General features: G+C 34.7%; 1 protein-coding gene and 1 long non-coding RNA gene across 7 annotated transcripts; one reads left to right on the plus strand and one right to left on the minus strand.

The window, feature by feature from the left end:
• Positions 1-1,663: 1,663 nt before the first annotated feature.
• Positions 1,664-20,477, minus strand: LOC105339000 (copper-transporting ATPase 1). 5 transcript variants are annotated; one of them, XM_066076831.1, is made up of 23 exons: positions 20,326-20,442; positions 17,149-17,164; positions 15,666-15,781; positions 10,814-11,903; positions 10,262-10,498; positions 9,956-10,119; positions 9,690-9,851; positions 9,479-9,558; positions 9,130-9,367; positions 8,541-8,774; positions 8,086-8,226; positions 7,859-7,967; positions 7,520-7,644; positions 7,280-7,414; positions 6,990-7,181; positions 6,551-6,733; positions 5,463-5,670; positions 4,945-5,106; positions 4,448-4,590; positions 3,898-4,101; positions 3,329-3,446; positions 3,102-3,204; positions 1,664-2,767 (listed from the first exon to the last, which is right to left on the minus strand). In XM_066076831.1, the coding sequence occupies exons 2-23, from the start codon at positions 17,153-17,155 to the stop codon at positions 2,524-2,526; spliced, it is 4,395 nt and encodes a 1,464-aa protein (XP_065932903.1). In that variant the 5' UTR covers positions 17,156-17,164; positions 20,326-20,442; the 3' UTR covers positions 1,664-2,523. The 5 variants fall into 5 exon arrangements, with proteins under 5 accessions (XP_065932903.1, XP_034301410.2, XP_011442670.3 ...); XM_034445519.2 differs by lacking the exon at positions 17,149-17,164 and having other exon boundaries at positions 20,326-20,477; XM_011444368.4 differs by lacking the exons at positions 17,149-17,164; positions 20,326-20,442 and adding an exon at positions 17,336-17,467.
• On the plus strand, positions 15,011-19,839 carry LOC105329962 (uncharacterized). Of its 2 annotated transcripts, none has more exons than XR_900417.4 (3): positions 15,011-15,152; positions 19,135-19,215; positions 19,530-19,839. It is a non-coding gene; the product is annotated as an uncharacterized lncRNA (long non-coding RNA). The 2 variants fall into 2 exon arrangements; XR_010711184.1 differs by having other exon boundaries at positions 15,015-15,152; positions 19,143-19,215.
• Positions 20,478-22,092: the final 1,615 nt, after the last annotated feature.

Consider the following 22,092-nt stretch of genomic DNA (forward strand, 5'->3'; position numbering starts at 1 on the left):
GTGAATATAAGGATATCTTTAACCTTTTAAAACTGCATTCGAACGCACTCTTTAGCAGCATTCAGTCAGCATTTGCAAAGCTTGCTAACCCTATTCACGCATGAACCATCTAATTAAAAAATTTCATACATGTATTATACTCAAGGGACCGTTAGAACCTTTTGCTCATTTGTTCAAACACCGTTCCATACCGTGTATTAAGTGTGCTCTAACTTGGAAATCAGTGGAATTGTAACCTCTAATCAGACTGCGTTGTAAAATCAAGCGTATAGTATGTCACGTAAAGTTGAGAAATGTTTCCTAGACATTTATGGATTTGAACCGAACTATACACCGTGTAACATTCGTTTCAAGTACAAAAGACGTTAACTTGCCGGGATAATCTTATCAACCATACCCCCCCCCCCCTTTTAAAAAAGGTTTTACCATGTCTATGATCTAGTTTTCTGAAGAAAAATGATAAACCCCGACATATATTTTCCACTGGCGAAAAATCTCAGAATTTATGGTATACTGAAGATTTAGGAGTCAACATTTTTTACATATAAATACGTGTGATATATCGATAACTCTCATATACAAAATAAATCGTAACCTTTTCTTCTTTTGTACATAGAAGAGACCTCATATTTCGATAAATGCATCCTTTATGCACAAAAATGGTCAAGGTCATATCTAAAGGTCAAATGTAAATCAAGGTCACATCTAAAGGTCTAATGTATAAACGCAATTTATCGTTTCCTATCATTATTTTTTTTCTTTTGTCAAATTTATGAAAATTCAATTTACATGTACATATACATGTATATAAAATCATTATATGCTTCTTACAGAAATATTGCGGTAAATCAAATGTGTTTTTTTTTTCAACTTGAAATATAATTGGTGTTTTCATATATTTTAAATGTAGGAAATTAACGTTTTTATTTACAATTCACAATCCTTTTTAACTATATTTACATTGTAAGCAAAGGTTTCAGTTACAAAATAGTTATCTGAGATTAAATAACAAATGTGTCTCCTTTAGAAAAAGCACCACAAACATCGAAAAGGTTGTACTAGAACAGACTGCAGCATAACCATTTTTTTTCCTACAAGAAATGATTTATACTGTATATAACGACAACTTGATCAGATATGATTTCTTACTCGTTTTTAAGCGAATACAGGAGCGGTGAAAAACAGCTAAGACTACAGACTTGTATGAATAGGGGTCTGGTTTGTAAGGCAGGAAGAATGTTTACATATCAATCTAAGTGTATATACGTCACCAAAAAAAGATTAATGCATTTTCATTTTGAAAATGGTATTAATAATCCAATCCCTAAATTGTCGGACAGAATCCAATTACATTTGATGATCAGATTGTGTGAAAAAAATTAAAAACCCTTGACATTGTAATTGAGTGTCAAGGTCAAATAATCGTAAAACTCGTAACTTTCTCCTGTGGTCCATTCAGCAATGACTCGCAAATATTTGTGTGGGCGATAAGGAATTACACAGGCATTTGCTCTACTAAAACAAAATAGAACTATATCTATTTCTTTGTTACAAAATGATATTTAGTTTGGCTTGATTGTAACTAAGGTAACATAGTATCAAAACCTGAACAAAATACAAAGATAAAAATGGATATCAGTGAAGAAATGAGTAAAATCTCATCTTAATGAATGATTTTTTTTATTTATATTTCAAAACACACATTAAAGCAACATTTTATATAATAGCAACAACAATTTTTATCATGATCATTGAAAAAAAGTCATAATATCACTCTGGGTTATAAACCGGTCTCTACAAAAGGATTAAGTCAGTTCATATCACTACCTCTCTCTCTGTGGGTAAAACAACCTATTCAACAATGAGCACCGTTCTATAAATCATATCAAAACCACCCAGTTTTCTTGAATATAGGATATTGTTACTTCAGTCATTAGCTTTCCCTCATATTCTACTAAAGATACATGAAATTACATTGGGTTATTTATGGTATGTGACAAAAAAATGGGACAAGTCAAGAGTCAGTGGGGTGGGTGTTTGGGACTGTTAAGTACAAGAATGAAAATATAATGTACATGAATAATAAAAATACTCCTGTAAAATCTATTCCAAGGACTTGAACGGTGAACAATCATCTTATTGATATCTGTAAACAACTTTGTGTAGATTTGTATAAACAACAAGAAAACATACAAAAGCTGTAATTCTAATAATAAATGCAGAGAAGATACTTTGAGTTTAAATATTAATTTGTGAGGGCAAATAATGAAACAAACTATATTGTTATAATACATAAATGACATTCCAAAAATATTTTAATAAAATATCACAAATATTTTGAAAAATAATGATTTAGATTCAGACATGTAATACGATGTAACATAATTTTGGAAGCTGAACTTTTTTTTAGAGTTAGATAAATCAATTCAAAACTAATCACAAGTTCATGTTATGACAATCGAAATGAGTCATAAAAACACATGATTTTTATCTTTTTGATCTACGTAACATTTGGTGTTAATTTTAGATGTCACTGGAGTCGGAGTCAGACATGTTATTCATCTCCAGCAGACTTGTGTGGTCAGGCGAGGGCGTCTTCTTCTTTCCGCTGAGGCGTGAAATGATGCTACCTTGTTTGCTGGGCTCCCTACTTGATGGAAGACTCTCCACTCCCCGGTGGACAGAAATATTGTCGAGCTCCTGATCAGCGGCGAATTTTGCATAGTATTTCGGAGTCAGCATTTTCTCTTTGCTGGGCTTCTTGAATCTGATAAAAGAAATATAAATACTTACTATTTGTTGTTTTACATTTGTATATAGAGATATAAAATCAAATACATGAATAACCCAGAATCAAACACCAAGAGCATACTGAGTATGCAAAGATTTAAAGATTTTCTATTATGATAAGATATTATTTTTATTTGAAATAACAAAATTGAATCAAATAAAACTATTTAAGATCATTATTTCGGCTCCCGCAGTACCATTTATATCTACTTTAGATATGTTTTTGTGATATGTATAGAGTTTCATGGCATTTGAACAGGTTTCATGGAATCCAAATAAATGAAGCCGCTAAGAAAGAAAAATTGTCTTACGTCTTCAGTAGCAAGGAAGAGAGGACCACGGACACAGAGGACATGGCCATAGCTGCTGATGCCATCCAGGGCTTGAGGGAGAGACCCCATGGTACAAAGATGCCTAAAAAAAGAACCCATAAAATACAATGTACATGTATCTTTTACTTCTAGACAAGATGCATTATTGAGAGAACTATAGATTTGAAAATTGTACAATATGCTAGAAGTTTGATTCAAGGCCTCACCAGCAGCAATAGGGATTCCGACCAAATTGTAGATGGAGGCAGCAAAGAAGTTGATGCGGATTCTGCGTACAGTCTTCTTAGAGAGCTGAATAGCTGCAGCCACATCTAGCAGGTCATTCTGTTGAAGAAAAAACAGTTTAATACGCATCTAACAGCTAGTAATGATTTCATTTTCCTACAATAATTATTTTGATTATGAACTTAATAAGATTAACAGGATAATATTATTGATTTAAAGATAAATCAGTTTAATTTAGCATGAAGCACAATAGTTGTAATTTTTCTCTTTGGAAATGTTTACAGGTCCTAGTTTCCCACAGAAAGTAATTCACAAGAAGTTAACTTACATTGATTTTACTTAATTTGTAAATTTTGATTGGTGTTACATGTATATATTCCATTTGAATGAATATTTGATTTGATTCAATTGAATTTGAAAAATATAGAGTGAGGCATGCTGTAAAATCTAGATTGGTTCAGAGAGAGAATTTCCTTAGAATTATCAGTCTTAAGGTCAACAATAATTACATTTTCCTGTGACTATTGTGTTATTTTTAAAAGGTAGATACCTTGATCAGGACAACATCTGCAGCCTCTACAGCAACGTCGGTCCCTGTTCCTATGGCAATGCCGACATCAGCCTGGGCCAGGGCTGGAGAATCATTGACACCGTCCCCTACCATTGCAACCTTCATACCCTGCTTCTGAAGCTGTTTTATTTTCTTCACTTTGTGAGAGGGCAACACTTCTGCAAACACCTTATGTATACCAATCTATCAAATGAAAAAGAAAAAACAAACATGTTATGTTAATAAAAGAATAGAAATCATTTGTCTTTTTATGTTCTCCAAAGTAGATTATAATAAACAAAAGCATATTATTACCACCCATCCTACCCCTTTTCCAAAAAAAAATAAACCCATACTAACTGTAAATACCTTGTACATTTTGTATAAATATTTACAGGTACGTGTAAATTGAGAATTCTTACAGGGTTTTGGCATAAAGTTTTTTAATTAAACCTTGCTATAAAGATTTCCATTTTTGTTTAATACTTTTAAGTTTACATTAACTCAGCATTAGATTATCTAATTATTTTCAATTAAAACTATCACATACCTGTCTGGCGATGGCCCTGGCGGTTTTCTGGTTGTCGCCAGTAAGTAGCACCACCTGTAGACCCATGTCCTTCAACACACTAATAGCCAGGTGGGCCTCCGACTTCACAGTGTCCGCCACCGCCAACATAGCCACGATATTATCTGTAATTGAAAATATACAGTAGATTTTAACAACAATACATTTAGGTATTTAACACTTTTGTGTAGCAGGACATCAAAATGAGGTCACTCTATAAACTTAAAAGATGATGATACATGTATGTGTGATAGTAACTGCCATAGATTTCAACATACAATGTGTTTACAGTATTTCCAAAATTAAGAGTTTATAAAGAAATTATGTACATGTATATCCCTTTAAGATGACAGATCATATGTAAATTAGAGGTATGTGAACTCTCAAGGGTAGATCATATAAAGCAATATACATATGATACACATATGAGGCAAAGTTATCAACAATGTCAGAAACTACTCAGTGTGAGTGGAACTGACCATCAATGGCACACAGAATCGCTGTTTGTCCCAGGTGCTCATGCTCGGTCATCGTTTCGTCCATTTTGTCTGTTACAACCAATCCATTTCTTGTCATCCACTCTCTGTTTCCAATCAGAACCTTGTATGGTTTAGAAGCAACAGCACCGACTAAACTACTCTCTGAAAAAGAAAGAAAAAGATACTGTATAAAGTATGAAATAATTACAGGGAAAAAATGATACAAAAAAGATTCATAAAATTCTGAAAATGGGTTTATCATAACATAAAAGTTTTACACGAAATGTGTATCTATGAGAACTTATTTTCGTTTAAAAAATAACTACCAAGTACCCTTATCATATTATGATATATAATGGTAAAATTTGCTAAGTAAAATTTCATTAAAGATTAAATTTTGGTTACCAGTTAAAACAATTTTAGTGAAGTGATAAAAAATCTTCTCTCTAATGAATATTTGTTTTTCAATATATGGGACAACATAATCTAATGTGACAATAGATGTGAGAGTATCTGACCTTCAATAGTTGCAGTGATTTCCTCCCCATCAAAGAGTACATTATCTGTCATCACCTTGGTGCTCCCCATCAGGTTCTTCCTGTTGTTGACCCCCTCAAGGTCAATGTCCACCAGCACACCATCAATCTGGGTCACAGTGCACTGCAGACCACACCCTGGCACCGCCTGGTATCCCTGAGTCTTACCCAGGATCTCTGTCTTCAAAGTCTGTAACAAAAAGTCAATACTGGTTAACAGCTTCCTAAAACAGAAACAAGATACTGTATATTCTAGGTTTTTATTTTACAAAAGGCGCTACTGTGCCCCTATTGTATTTATCAGTGTTTTTTTTCTGTTCAATATCTATCCAACTTAAATGAAAAATAGTATGGATTTTTTCTATGCGTTAACACATAGATTCTAAGTTCCTGTCCTGTTCTTAGGTACTGTGCTATGTGATGTTTTTTTATTTTTCCTTTGTTCAGTATGAAATATCCAACTAAACTCTATATAAGCTTGACTTCACATCATAAATATGTCCAATAGGCATGTATTTTCTAGGGCTGGGACGATACTGTACTTAGCCGATTCGGTACATATCACGATACATGATATGCGATACGATACATATCACGATACATTGCAACTAAATGAAAACATGAATAAGGGTTAAAAATTTATTCAATCTGTCGATGTATTACCGCATGTCCAAAGTTATTTTGATATATTTAAAATGAGCATTGCACAATTTACAAATTACTTTAGTCTCATATACTCTACTTTTTCATAAACAAGTAATACAAAAGTTGTCCACACTCCAGATTTAGCTTCCTAACAGTTTTGACAACTTTACGAGGTTTTCCGCCATCTTTGTATTTTCATATTTAGGCTTGCGGACTAAAAATAGCCGATATTTGAAGCTCGGATATTTTTGGAAAATAAAAAAATGTTCGCTTAGGTATCGTTGTATTAATGGTAAATGTATCGATCCAAATATCGTCAAAATAAATATCGTGATGCACCGGTGCATCGGTGGATCGTCCCATCCCTAGTATTTTCTCATTGCATTCTGATATTATCATCTCTACAGTGGTTACGACTGACATACCTGTTTGGCATACTTCACGATGGCTGAGGCTAGAGGGTGCTCACTGCTTGTCTCGGCTGTCCCAGCTATGGCGATCAGCTTCACAAAAGAGCAGACTGAGTCTTCTACAAACATGGCCACCCTAGCAACACGGGGGACTCCATGGGTTACTGTCCCAGTCTTGTCAAACACTATACACTTCAGCTGTTAAATAAAACATAAAATGATGCACAATACTACACAGTAACAACTAAGGCACATGAATAAACCTATACTAGTCTTGTAATCAATTCATTATTATTTAGAATTTCATTAATTAGTGTGCTTTTTGAAAGTAGTGGTTTACTTGAAACCAAGATGTAAAATAATCCATTGCATACAATGGCATTTATGACTAAGGAGGGTTCAAATTTGAAATAACAAACTTTCAATTAACTTTCAACAAATTATCATTACTTACTTTATGGGAGCATTCCAGGGGCTCTCCGCCTTTGATCAATATCCCGTTGGAGGCCCCTATCCCTGTTCCCACCATCACAGCTGTGGGTGTGGCTAAACCTAAGGCACAGGGGCAAGCAATGCTCAATACTGTGATAGCATACTGAAACGCTTTCTGAAATATGATCTCATCCCTGGAAAGAGTTCCATCATCCTGAAAAAGTTAATGATCTTCATTCATACCTGACCAAATACTTCATTTTTGGATGGAAAATAAATGAATATATTAACAAGAAAGATGCATGTACTTACCACAAAGTCTGGTTTGACTTTTGTGATATCACTATAGCCAACAATGGTCCAGGCAATAACAGTTAGAGTGGACAAAACAACCACACCAGGTACGAAATAGCCAGCTATCTTGTCGGCAAGCTGCTGTATGGGAGCCTACAAGAAGCAAATACCAGGGTATACATTTATATTTTCCACCATTCATTAATCACACTGAATATTTTAGCTGCGATCTCTTAAGATTTAGTTTGAGTTGTCTACCTTTGAGGTCTGAGCCTCCTCCACCAGTTTAACAATCTGTGACAGAGTGGTGTCTGCGCCCACATGGGTGGCCTCTATCAGAATCATACCATGCTGATTAATGGAGCCACCAATCACAGAGGCACCTACGATAAATAATGGAAAGCGGATTGAATTAATCCACATATCTGATACAAATATTCAGATTAAAATCTGAATAGAAAATATTTTATGTCAAAGAACCGCCAATGATGAAATGGAATAAGTGAGAGAAGTAAATCTATATATGTTAATGTCCGCTTAATATTTGAGTAGAAAATATTCAATGTCTTTGATGTACTAGCATACACTAGCTCTGACCTGGTTTCTTTGATACAGGCATGGACTCTCCTGTTATAAGGGACTCGTCACAAGTTGTGATTCCCTCAATGATCTTGGCATCCACTGGAATCTTCTCACCAGGGACAACCTGAAACAATGATGAAGATATTTGTGTTACAGGATCACTTTGTTGTCAAACATAATTTACAAATACATTATACTATTTTAATTTCCATATGTTTTAATTCAGTACTAAATTTTCTCACCTTCAGCACATCACCCCTTTGCACTAAGTCCACACTAATTGTTTGTTCATTCAGGATGTTGAATTCTTTGTCAATTTCCACTAACACAGCCTCTGAAGCCTGCAGAGACATGAGCTTGGCCAGAGCCTCTGATGTTTTACCCTGTAAAATATATCAATAACATTCAAACAAAGCTTTCCAAACAATAACAATTGAATCACACTAGAAGATGATTCCTTTCAGATAAAGATGAACAAGCAATATCTTTCTTATTTGGTTTTCATTGTTATCATCTTAATGATGTTTGTGTGTTCTTTTAACTTAACCATATATTTACTAACGTAAGGTAAATAAAGTTGCTTTAAAAAATCTCCAGTATATATTAAAGATACCTGAAACTTTTTGTAACTTAATGACACCTTTTGAGCTTAATTAAATTTTTAAAATAAATTAATAAAGATGTTGACTTTCTCTACCTTGGCTACATGTTCCAGCCATCTACCAAGAGATATGAACACCATCAACATAGGCGTGGTCTCAAAGAACGTGACAGGGCTGGTGGCTTCCTTCATGACCATGGCCACGATGACCACCACACAGGAGTACACATAGGAAATGGTGGTGGCTAGAACCACCAGAACGTCCATGTTTGAGGCCCCATGTCGGAGAGCTTTGAAGGCTTGGATGTAGAAGTATCGTCCTCCAATGAACTGAAAGAAATATGTAGATGTGTCATTTATTGTGTACGGTACTTTTCATTAAACAGCAAAGAACTGAACTTACACAGGGTTGTATTACAAAATATTGTAAAATGAGAAGAATTTCAATCAGCTAAAATATCAGAAAAATCTTTCATACTTGGGACAAAAAAGAAAGGTTTTGAATTTTTAAGGCATATACATGTACTAAGGTGAATGTTAAGGAATTAAATAGTTGTAAACATTAAATATAATATGACAACGCTGTGGATATAAATCTGTGGGAAAGTATATTACAAAACCGTCCAATGAAATTTATTCCCCAACAAATATAAATACTGTCACAAGCATTATTCTATAAACTGACCTGTACAGGGGTGGCCAGAATGAACATAAGCAGGTTATCCAGTGATAAACCGGGTACTATCATGATCTGGTAGTGGCCATCAGAAGACATCTGAGGTTTGATGGTGGTTGTGGAATTACTTCCTGTAGTGTTGGCCACAGGGGTGTGGTCGTCAGGGGGAGAGGCAAACATGAAGTACATCATTATCACCAAAGAGGGAACCCCAAAGATCAGTGACCACAAAAATGAAGTCCTCCATCTGAGGGACAAAACAAAGGAATTTAGTAACTTTTGATCTCTTAATGACTAATTCAATTTCAAAAAACAGTACATGCTACAAGATATCTAATCTTTAGACATTGGTCCTAACCTTTTGATTTCATCTCTGTGATCATAACGTGCAGCATCTTTATCATCATCAGTGTACAACTCTGCTTCATAACCCAACGACTGAAAATAAAACCCACAAAATTAACGATATGAACCTCAATCAACCTGGACGTTTTTATCTAGATAGATAGCTTAATTATAAATTTGGAAGTACATATTCATGCACTTGAAAAGGTAACCCAAGACTTTACCTTGATGGCATCAATGATTGCCCTCGGACCTATGACCTCGGGGTTATAGGTGAACTTCCCTTTACAAGTGGACAGAGCCACAGAGGCTGAAAGTACCCCAGGCTTTTTCATGATGGAGGACTCAATCATGTGCACACATGATGAACAAGTCATTCCTGTGATCTACAACAGGTAATTAACAGTCTCAGGAAATTGCTCTCTTGATTTAGCATTTCAAGAATCAAATCTCAAGGGGTGTTTTCATTTAGACTTTTATTGGTACGTACCAGAAGCTCTACAACTCCGTTGCCAAAGCCTTCATTCTCCAAAACAGTGGCCTCAAACCCCAGACTGGAGATTTTGGCTGCTATCTGGGAGGGAAGCAGGTAGGCAGGGTCATATTTAACCTCTGCTTTCTGTGCCATCAATGCAACCAAACAACTGTGTATACCTTTAGAAATAAATTGGAGGTCAATTTAAATATATTTTTCTAATTTGACAAGAATTGATATGTAAGAATGAAAACTGTACTTTTGTTTTCCAAGTTTTGAATGTTTAAACATGGAAACTTTTAAAACAAAAAAAGTTCTTACCATGGACTTTCATCAGATTCTTCTCAATGGTGGCCACACAGGAAGCACAAGTCATTCCAGAGACTCTCAGGAAGCACTTCTCCAGGTCATCATCAATTGCGGCCCCGCCCTTTCTGAAGGACACCGACCCTCTGTCCATCTCCATCTGTATGCTTCCCTGGTGAGAGGAGGAAGATGAAGAGGTCGGCTTGGCTGGACCATTCTTCTTAGGCTGTACGACTTGTACTTCTGGATTATCTGAATATAAAAGAGGACAACATTGGTGAGTGTTATTGTTATATACTTTTATGTAAATTGCACAGAGACAAAAATCAAGGTACAGCTGTACAATAGATCCTTTAATAAGAAAGATAACTCTTAATGACAAAAAAATTTATTTTCATGTTTTAAACTGTCAAGCTTAAAGGTAATATGTCAAATTTGACCTGTAATGTATTCTAAAAGATTTGAATGACATGTATAATGTAGATTTGCTTAGGAATATCAATATACCTACATCCAAAGTTTACTGGTATACTAGTGCACAGAGATAATGAATACTAGATGATGTACCTGTAGATAAGGATGCAGTAAAGCCCATGTCATCAATAGCATCCCTCAGAGAGGAAGGTGTGGCTCTGTCTGGATAATACTCAATGGTTGCATTCTGGTCTGCTAGGGAGACTTTGATCAACTTGACAGCTGGATTCTTGGAGATATGGTCCTCAATGCTTTTAACACATGAGTGGCAGGTCATGCCTTGTACCCCTATCACCACAGTTTCCACTGCTGGCTCTGTGTCAGAGCCCTGTACAGTGGCCTCAAACCCCATGTCATCGATCATCCCAGCAATGGCTGATGGAGAGATGACGAGGGGGTTGTAAGTCACTGTGGCTGTTTCTGTCTCCAGTGATACAGATATGGTCTTAATCCCTGGTTTGGGTGAAATATTGGTTTCAATGTTCTTCACACATGAATGGCAGGTCATTCCAATGACTGATATCTGGCAGACTAACTCATTCTGGACTGATCTTGTGGAGGACTGTCGTGAGGCCAAGCGGTCAAATTCACTGTCGAGGGAAGACTCTCTCATCAGTGTGGCTTCAAACCCCATATCATCAATCTGATCCTTGAGGGTGCCAGGGTTTGTCAGGGTGGGGTCATACACTATGTACGCCTCTTTATCATCGAGTGACACCCTTATTTCTCTCACTCCTGGTTTGCTTCCCATGGTTGACTCAATAGACTTGACACAAGATTGACATGTCATGCCCTCCACCCCAATCTTAGTGGTCAGACCCTTGTCCCGCGTAATTGAGTGAACCGATGCCTCAAATCCCATATCGTCAATAGCTGCAGCAATGTTTTCTGCGGAAACTTTTCCAGGGTTGAACTGGACATAGGCCTGCTTCTTCTCCAATGACACAGTTATTCCCAGGACGCCGCTGACCTCGGAGATCTTGGACTCTATGGATTTGACACATGACTGACAGGTCATGCCCTCGACGTTGATGATGGCATCCTGGCAGTTGTCTCCCCTGACCGGGTGTACCAACTTAATCTTTGATGGGAAACCCAGATCAGAGATTTTCTCAGCGAGTATGGGAGGGGAGGTTTCCGTTGGACTGTATGCAATCTTTGCTTCTTTCTCCTCCAAATACATCTATAAATTTATACAGGTTAACAATGAAAAAAAGCATTGGGTATTTTCATTTACCACACCAAACAAAGTCACCATGCAGTTGTTTCTTTTCTTTTTCTTTCATACTACAGTATAAAATTTAAAATAGTAGGTAATAGAAATTTAAAACCAAAAAATAGTGAATTTTTTAGGCATATGTACAACATTTATTTGTAGATGTATTGCATATGTATTTATGTGTTTATGATACTCATAGACCTTTATAATCACTTTCACATATTCATATTTCAATCCTAAACTGACTTAATTTTATATCATATTATGAATTATATGCCTACCAGTAGATCATTTCATTACAATAAATGAAAATTAGATGAGATAAAATTGTCTGGAACATATGTTCAGTGTAATTTTTCAACATCTACATATAAATATTCATGCTTAATTTGCACAGGTTGATAATATTAATTGGGTTATTAAAACTTAGGAATTAAAAACATTGTCAAGACAGATAACTCATTTTCTTCTGATATATATTACATAGGCTTTCTATGTTGTCAATGCATGGTCAACATTATACAAATTAGGAGTACACTTTACCACGTATCACATTGAAACAAAATGCCCGACAGTCACCAGGACTGAAAATCAGACTGAATTGAGAACTGTATATTCAGATTGTATACAGCAAATGTATTGAATTTTTTGGGACATCCATCACTTAATATCTTGGTTTTTTTTCTTTTCATTTCAGTACGATATGTCTAGTAGTGGAAAATAAAAGCAATTTTCTAAAAAAAAAACCAAAACAACCCTTCCTACTGTGACGTAAAGACAATTCATACTTGATATGTCTATTTATATACAGGAGAGTGATTTAAGGAGAAAATGATTACATTATGTCAAATCGGAAGGGATCTTGTCAAAACATGATCACCATTGCAGAGCTGTGGTTATAACCAGTATAATCATTTTGTCTATATCTAGGAGAGTGTGTCTAACAGTTAACCTAAATTACCTAAGCTCGTAACGGTACTTGCATAAAAAAAAATTAGGTTAGCAGTATGTTCGCCTTAATAATTGATAAAAAACCTAAAATGCACAGTATATGGTCTGTATAGGCTGCTGTGTGATGGAATATCTAAATTCCATTCACCTGCCCTTCATATGACAGAGGTTTCCATTTCTAATCTAGCTTTATCTTCATGTATTGATTTCTTTTCATACAGCTGCCATTCAATAAACTTGCGATATTAGGGAAAATTCAATAAGGAAATAATTTTTTTGTGTACTCTACAGAGATTTTTTTTTTTCCCTAGACCTGCCTATCCTTTTAATTTAATGTTTCGTTTGGCTGCACTTGCATTTAACAAACAACATAACTGATCGTTATCGTAATGGTTTGATAAACAAGCACAGAACAAAAAACATATTCCAATCCTGAGCTAAGCATGTCTGATTATATTAACACAATTATATTGAAACATCTTAAAGTGATCTTATTTCTAAGTCAAATCCTGATTTTACTTTTCATCAAAGTATATCTCTCTCAAACATGAAGAAAACCCTGTATCATCACAATTACGATGCAAATGTAGAACAATGTTTTTTTTACCCATTTCAAACAATGGGACTTTCTTGTACATTAGAGATCTCAATTAATTATTTGTTGTTGTACATGTAGGTCACACGTCCCCATACCATGGAAAATCAAACAGTTCAATGACATTGTATCACATCAAATGTCCATTGTCATCTGAAGAGGCTAGCTATGTTCTAAATTGTCAGCCCAATAAGACCACACTTACTGCTCCAAATCATGTGGTTAACAAGGACACATATTGTAAGTTGTTTTTCAAGTTGTTTGCTACATATCATAAGTATGTCAGCTAATTTAGATTATCTTATATAAGTAAAGAGAAAGGGGTGCGAAGGAGTGAGATTAAATCTAAGGTGATCAAGTTATCCACACAAAATACTTATCACAATGGTTAGTTGTGACATGAATAACAATAAGTCACAATTACATATCATTAAACAATTAATAATGAATGAATGACAGGTACACAAGTCTCCAACCTGATAGTCTATCACCTGTATAGTCTCTCTCTCTCTCTCTCTCTCTCTCTCTCTCTCTCTCTCTCTCTCTCTGTATATTTATGTTCAAGGTTTAATACTTTGAGAAAAGAAATGTCAATATTATAACTTGTTTGATATGTATCTAAATAGTCTAAACTTCATTTATAAAGTCATCAAATATTACAGTAAATCATATAATTCTGATTTCCTCAATATGTTATAGTCTCTTTAAAAATCTTATAATTCCCCTGACTGTCAAGATAATAACATAACATCAACAAAATCTTACCGGTAACGGCATGTATTTTCCTTGTTTAGCCATGGCGAACTCAATAAAAATCTGTCTGACTAGAAAATGGTTGTTCTATATAACATGTAAATCATCTGACACAAACATTTGCGCTCATTACGTCCAATAAATAACTGAAGTAAGGAGTTTCCTGAAAACTTATTGAAGGATGAAGTCACGTGCTCAAGAAACTGAATTTCCGATAGTTAATCATACAACACATTATCTCCTTGTTTACGACTCATCAGACCTTCGTCCTATATGTTCACTGTACAAACAAAAGTAATTTTGTGCTGATACAGTAGCTATTTAACAGCGAGACAGCATTTTCTCTCTCCTATATACAGATATTTCTCATGAGAACTCCACAAAACGACGTAAATATCTCATGATCAGGTAAGAATTAAGTATTCAATACACTCTTCTTGGCCTCCAATTAGAAAAACACATGTTCCATCAAAAGGTAACTATCTCAAAGCCCTAGGGCAGTAGCTGTATACTGTCTCTGACAATGTCTGGCCCAGGAAACCCGTCAACAAACATTCCATGAGCACTACCTGCATAAATGGCAGTAAGGAGAGAATACTGGAGGGACGTTATCTTGTACCCTGGCCTCCTGAACTGATAAACCTAATTCAGAATGTATCTCTTAAATTTTTAAGCTTGTGCTGTGACATACATATGCTGGACTTGGGAGGACGACGATTTCTGCATGATTATACAGAAGATGCCTGCATGCCTCTGTAGAGGGGAGAGGCTGAGAAAACACCCTCCCTGACCAAGCAGTGGACCACCCTAAATTAGAAGCTTATGGACTTCTCAGTGACCAACAACTGAGGGAGAGATATACATTCCCTCTCCAAGGCTACATGTGGTAGGAACCATCTAATTCATTGAACCAGGTAAATGTAACATTAGTTTTAATTCAAACATCTTGTAACTATCTATTCTATTTTAACATAAAAGTTTTTAACGGTTCTGCTCCCCTTTTATATTATGTGCCCATCACCTACATGAATGATAATTCAAGCAGGTTTAATCAAATATGACATTACGTTCCCCAATTAAACTGTTTAAAATTTGAATATCTCTTCAAATAAACCTAATTTACCACTACATCTAACAGTTAAGAAATTACAACATCGTCATTCATGTTAGTTTTTAGACACGTACAGCATGATAAGGTGTGTCCCACTTAATCTAAAATTTAAACATCTTTCTCACAAGCACACCATGCACACGATACACTCGCTTCAATATCCTGTTCAAGTGTGTCACACTTGTAGTACAGAGTGCACACACCAGGACACATGATGTAAAAACTCTCCATTTTGTGCTGGCTTATGACTTTTGTTTAATTTTCAAGCACCTGTGTCCCCCCCCCCTCCCCATTCATCAGCCACTCTGTTACGTACCTGAATACTTATCACCCCTGGCTCCTGGGCCATGTGATCTTGAATTTTTTGGACAGAAGACTTACAAGTCATGCCATCTACATGGAGCTCTGTTATTTTCTCCATTTCTTTTTCTCCTGTAATTTCCAAGAATAATATTAAACAATAAAATTCAGATGGAACACTAGCCATTTTTTATCATCTAACTGCCAATAAAGCTTATATACTGTGGAATCAATCCAAACTTTAACTCATGAAACTGTACCAAGGCTGCATATTACAAAAGGACTTACAACAAAATTAATGAGTGCTAAATAAATTAATAAATCACAAACTAATCAATGTTTTATTCTAATATCTGTGACATATAATTATGGACATTGCAATAGTTGTAAATAAATGGTTTTGTTTAAGTTTTGTTCATTAAAAGATCATTCCATGAGACTGAAAATATTTACAACTTCGTCTAGATTTTCTTTTGTAAAATGCAGTCCTGTTATTAGGAGTAGCAATAAGGGAATTAACTCCTGAGTATTGGTATATGGGTAGTTATTTTGTGGCTTTGTACATGGTATTCATCAAACCATGAACAATGAGTCAATATGAGCAATGTTGATTCCACAGCATTAAAAAAAAACCTGACATACATGATATAAATATCACACACACCATTACCAACAAAAATGGACATAATTTAAGCTTTTTAATAATGTCATTACAGAATTTCTGATAATTTAACACTCAATCTTCATTAGAATTCTGAAGGAAAAAAATTAACAATGCAAAAATAAAACCCAGATAACCACAATAACACAGATGTTAATGATATCAATATTAGAGTTAACTTATTTTCATGCATTTTTGGCATATTATGTTTAATTGGGCTTGGACAGAGTTGGACGAATATATGGAGTTGAAATCTGAGGTTCACACTTAAAATTTTTAAACCATTATGGCATGTCACTTTAGGTTATATAAATTCACATAACTACATGTAATAACCAACAACTGTATCATATTAGAACCATTTTAACAAAACCTTGGACTTTTGGTTGGACATAGCCATCTTTCTCTTGCATCAAAAGATGTTAAAAATGACGCGTTTTCAAGTGAAATATGCACCGATTGCTAGTCTTAGCTCAAAAGCCAGACAAATCTTGTTGATTTCAAAGAGCCTACATCACATTGTTGTGTGACACAACTACCAAAAGTCCAAGCTCTTGATAAAATAGTTCTATTCTGATAAATAATACATGTATTATAGTCCAACAATTAGTTTTCTGCTATTTCAGTGTATTTGAGTAATTTCGATAATCATTGTGATTATATAAACATAAGTCTTCATTTGGGAAATGAAATATAAAACAAAATGTCTCAGTTATAATCTGAATGATATCATCTAACATATCAGAAAATGGTACTGACTAACTGAAAAATCTAAAATGTGAACAAAAACATTTCACAGAAAGCTTTTCTAGAAAGAAATCATTATGATAAAACTCACCCGACATTGTCACTGCCTTCCGTGAAAGCAATAAAAAAAAAAAATACCCTTAATGTTTATATTCGCATAACTGAACACTCCTTTCAGAGATAAATGGCACTCATGTACCTAGACTAAAATATTCTACAATGTAAATAAACATGTACATTTTAACATCCTGTTTCGATTTGGCATATGTTTTACTTACAAATTCAATACAGTATCATGTAGATCCACAGTCCTGATCAAGACACCCTTTTATAAACGCAAAATTCCTGAACAAAGTCACGGATGAATAGTTTTGTAGAACATGTTTACATTAATGTACATGATGTAGGCTTTTAAACTTCAGATGGTCATATTCTTGATAAACATTGAGATATATGTTAAACTTGAATTTTATTATTTTATTATTTTCACAGAAAGCACAATGAAAATTTTGCTCATTGATGTTTGAAACTGTATTTTAAATAGCTGAGTGTATCTTTTTAAAAACACTGGGTCTTAATTAGCTATTATTCTTGTATACACAAATAAAGAAATTTAAAATGCCTCTGGTAATCAGTATATTTACATATTAGGTATCTTTGTCTATAAAACACCCCCTCCCCAAAAAAGCATTCAGCGTTTGAGAGAGATGGGTGGATTTGGCCATTTTTACACAGCCTTTATTGATCTCATTGAAAAGTCTTAGAGATCTGTATAAAGTTATTGGAAAACATTCAAATTTGACATGTAGAATACTGTATAAAGGGTTATTTTCACCCAGTGTAATTTTCGCCCTTCTACACTTGCAAACAGTTTCACCCTGTATTGAATTCGCCCAAACAGAATTGTTTTTGAAGAGAAATAATTGAAGACATCAGAATTCGCCCAGTCTTAAATTCTCCCGCTGACAATGAGTGCGAATTGGGCGATAATAAAACGGGGGCGAAAATTTCCCTGTATACTGTATAAAAATATATGAAATTATTCTTTTCTGTACAAAAAAAAGTTTAATTAATATAGCTTATGAAATCTTATCTAAATTTGCAATATGAGTTAGATCTGATGGGGGATTTGTTGTCCACTCAGCAAGTATTCTATAAAAGTCACATTACATGTATATTGGCCTTTAATTGATGTTTTTAAAGTTGATTTTTTAATTAGCTAAAATATCACAATATTTTGAATTTACATCATTAATACCTAGTTACTTAATTGACAGTACATCACACATATGTATATGAATAAAATGTCATTTTGAAAATGTTTATTTTTAATAAGTGTGGTTTTTCAAACATTTGGAATGAACAATGTACTGTAAATGTTAATTGGATTACAAATGCTGTCAAGCAAAGGCTTAAAGACCAGTTTGTGCAGAAATGGTCGGCTGATATTGCAAATTCTTCAAAAGGTCATATATATAGAACTTTCAAATTTATTTTTGGATATGAAAAATATTTGAGTATTCTGCCATCAAAACTTCGAAAAATTCTTGTTAAATTCCGTACGTCGAATCACCAACTTCCTGTAGAAACTGGTAGATGGTTAGGCATTCCTCTTAATGAAAGATGTTGCACATTATGTAATAAAAATCAAATAGCCGATGAAATGCACTTTATATTAGAATGTAATGCTCTTTCATGTATTAGACAAAAATACTTGGAACCTAGATTTTGTGTAAGACCAAACACTTTTAAATTTTGTGAGTTATTGTCTACTTTAAAACTTAAAAAACTCAAAAAACTCTGTTTATTTATAGATGAAATTTTTGAATCAGTCTGTCCTCCTTGAACATTTGTACTTTTTTCTCATATTTTTTTTTTTTTCTCTCTAATTTGTACTGTACATGTACCTCTGACTCTATACATACATTTGTAAATATTTATATATATATATGTGTACCTCATGTACCGTCATGTTGACGGTTTGAGTGAAAATAAATTGAATTGAATAAATTGAATTGAATTGAAATAAATCATCAGCAAACTTTGTTCATTATAAAAATGTTGAATTTTTTTTCAGACATGCAGGTCCACCTGGAGCTTTTTCTGAAAATATCTACATCAATCAAGAAATATGGTGGAATTATGACAAAAATTCTTGGTCAGTGCTTTTTATCTAATTCCTGAGATAACTTTCAACAAATAAATCCACAAAACACTACGGTAAACAACCTTCTTGATTTCTCAGAAACGCAGGGTAAGATAATCCATGGACCAGAGAAAATAGGACCATGTATCTCTGATGAAAAAAATTGATTGATAATAACTGTCAATATAAACATTCTTTGTATTTTCAAAATTGAAATATGTTGATTTTTGATAAACTTTTGTAAAATAGAACTGTACTGTATAACTTCAAATATTAACATATGTTTTTATGACAATTCACATATTCGTTTAATGACACTGTTCTAGGAAAGAAAAATAAAGGAAAATATTCGGCTGAAACAGGATTTGGGAACACAGTACTGATTGATCATCGTGATTATTTCTCAAAGTGTTCTTTGTGTTTAAAAGAGCACAGGAATCTCAACTGTTTTCCATTTATATCTTTTTATCATAATGTAACGAGATGGAAGAAATAATGACAGACCAGACCGTGATTCAAACCCAGGCCCTGAATCTTTAGTCAGGTGCTCTACCAACTGAGTAATATGGCATCAGTATTTGAACAAATCTGACTGTCACATTCCACCCTCCTGAAATGATCTTCACCCTTGAAGGAGATCACTTGTTAATTCCAGGGGTTGGTCATGGCACCAAATGAAACGGGATGGGAGGATTTGGAATAATGCCGGACCAGACCAGTTTCAAACCCGGCCCCCTGAATCTCAAGTCAGGAGCTCTACAAACTGAGCTATCTAGCGCGCCAGTATTCGAACCGGTCTGACCATCAGAATAACTCTTATCATAAATTATTAAAGGAGAGAGAGAGAAAAAAGAGAGAGAGAGAGAGATAGATTGAGAGATTTTCAAGATCTTTGTGACATTTAATTTATTAATTCCTACAAAATACGTAATCAAATGGGAATTTACGATCACTTGAGTTTTAACTTGAATAAAGAAATAAATGTATCTTAAAAATTTTATCTCTTTTTGTATGAGCTTATAATAACAACAAAATTCTTAGTCATGTAAAAAAAAACTGGAATGTCTCTGCCAAATATCTCCTTATTGCACGTTAAACAATCGCCATTCAATGAAAACTCACCAGATTGTTCCTTATTCTAACTGTATTCCTTTTGAACAATGAAATTTGATAACTAATAAAATGACAAATTACGTTTCTTTCAATCTTTGACTTTTTGTTTTTTTTATGTCGACCGTCACATTACGACTTCCTGTTGACAAAAGTTACGTCGGAATGGATTTTGTAGGTCGATCCCGACCTAAAATCAGATCTAACGTTATTGGCACATGACGTAAAAAGTTAATTTCACGTATTATCAAATAACCTTTTTTTAGTGCAGTAAATTATTTTGAAAATAACTTTGTATATGTATAGTTTATATAGAGCGTATATATTTGATAAGTTGGAAAGATTATGCACGTTAAGCACTAAAATCAGAGACATTTATAAATAACATAATAATTAATAGATAAATGTTATTTATTTCTCTGCTAAAATGTAGTATTAATTGCACCCCAAAACTTCTTGGATTGTTATGAAATTAAAAACTCTGAAAAATTATTATCCGTTCAATTTTCAATCTTTATATGTATATAGGGGAGAATTTAATATTCGACTACTATCATATGTAAATATCATAATTATACAGTGTATACATCATTTTAAAATCACAGGGTGTGTTAATTACACACATACGTACATGTAGATGTTTGTATTGCATACTTTGAATTTTTGTTAAAATTATCAGTTATACGAAACCGTAATTCTAAGCGTAACGCTAGGAAAACGTTGACACACAACTCGGTTGCCGTAAGCGTTAAGTTACATTTACATCCACTGAGTATTGTCTACTCTATTTCATTCACGATCCAGTTCTATCCACTTTATTTATATATCTAATTAACCAGTTGATCGATTGGCCCGTCACATCGGGGCTGCGACTTCAAGGACATCAGGCGATCCTGGGGCTGCGTCCCCAAAAAAAAATGTAAAAAAAAAAAAGCCAAGGTGCACGCAGTAGAGTTTCATACAGCGCCACAACAACGCGCGCACCGGCATCTTCATTTGTCGCAGTGCTCCTCCCTCCTCCCCTCTATATATATGCAACGCAGTGGCGTCGGAAGCAAATTGAAAGTGGGAGGGCTAGACTAATCATCAGAAATATTGACAAAAATCATGAAAATCCTAATCCGGGGGGGGGGGGGGGGGGTATACCTTTAACTCCAATGTTAACTGCCAAATCCCCCCCCCCCCACCCCTCTGATTACCGTATATTTACATATTAGGTATCTTCGTCTATAAAACACCGGACCCCCTCCACCAAAAAGCATTCAGCGTTTAAGAGGGATGGGTGGATTTGACCGTTTTTATACGGCCTTTATTGATCTCATTGAAAAGTCTTAGAGCTAGCTCTGTAAAAAGATATCGGAAAACATTCAAATTTGACATGAAGAACACTGTGTATAGGGATATTTTCGCCCAGTGTAATTTTCGCCCTTCTACACTTGCAAACAGTTTCACCCACCCGAATCATGAATTTCCTAATCTGTGGGGAGGGGGGGGGGGCTGCGTACTTTACCTATGACTCCAATTTTCAATATCACTTTTTTATATATATAACAACCTCCGCGATGCTATATTCCTAATGGTTAGGTCTAACTTTGCAAAAAAGGGGGAGAGGGGCCAAGCCCCCCCCCCCCCCCCCAGTTCCGACGCCTATGCGACGGTGCGCACCTTGAACATGCACAAAGTACGCGCTGTGGCTCGGAGAAAAACGCTGTAAGAACGAAGTGGGGTCGCCGTGGCAGCGCCGTAAAGTATCCAACAGCGCTATTACCGGCTGATTAG

The sequence above is a fragment of the Magallana gigas genome, chromosome 2 (genome assembly GCF_963853765.1).
Source record: "Magallana gigas chromosome 2, xbMagGiga1.1, whole genome shotgun sequence".
NCBI classification, from domain to species: Eukaryota; Metazoa; Mollusca; class Bivalvia; order Ostreida; family Ostreidae; genus Magallana; species Magallana gigas.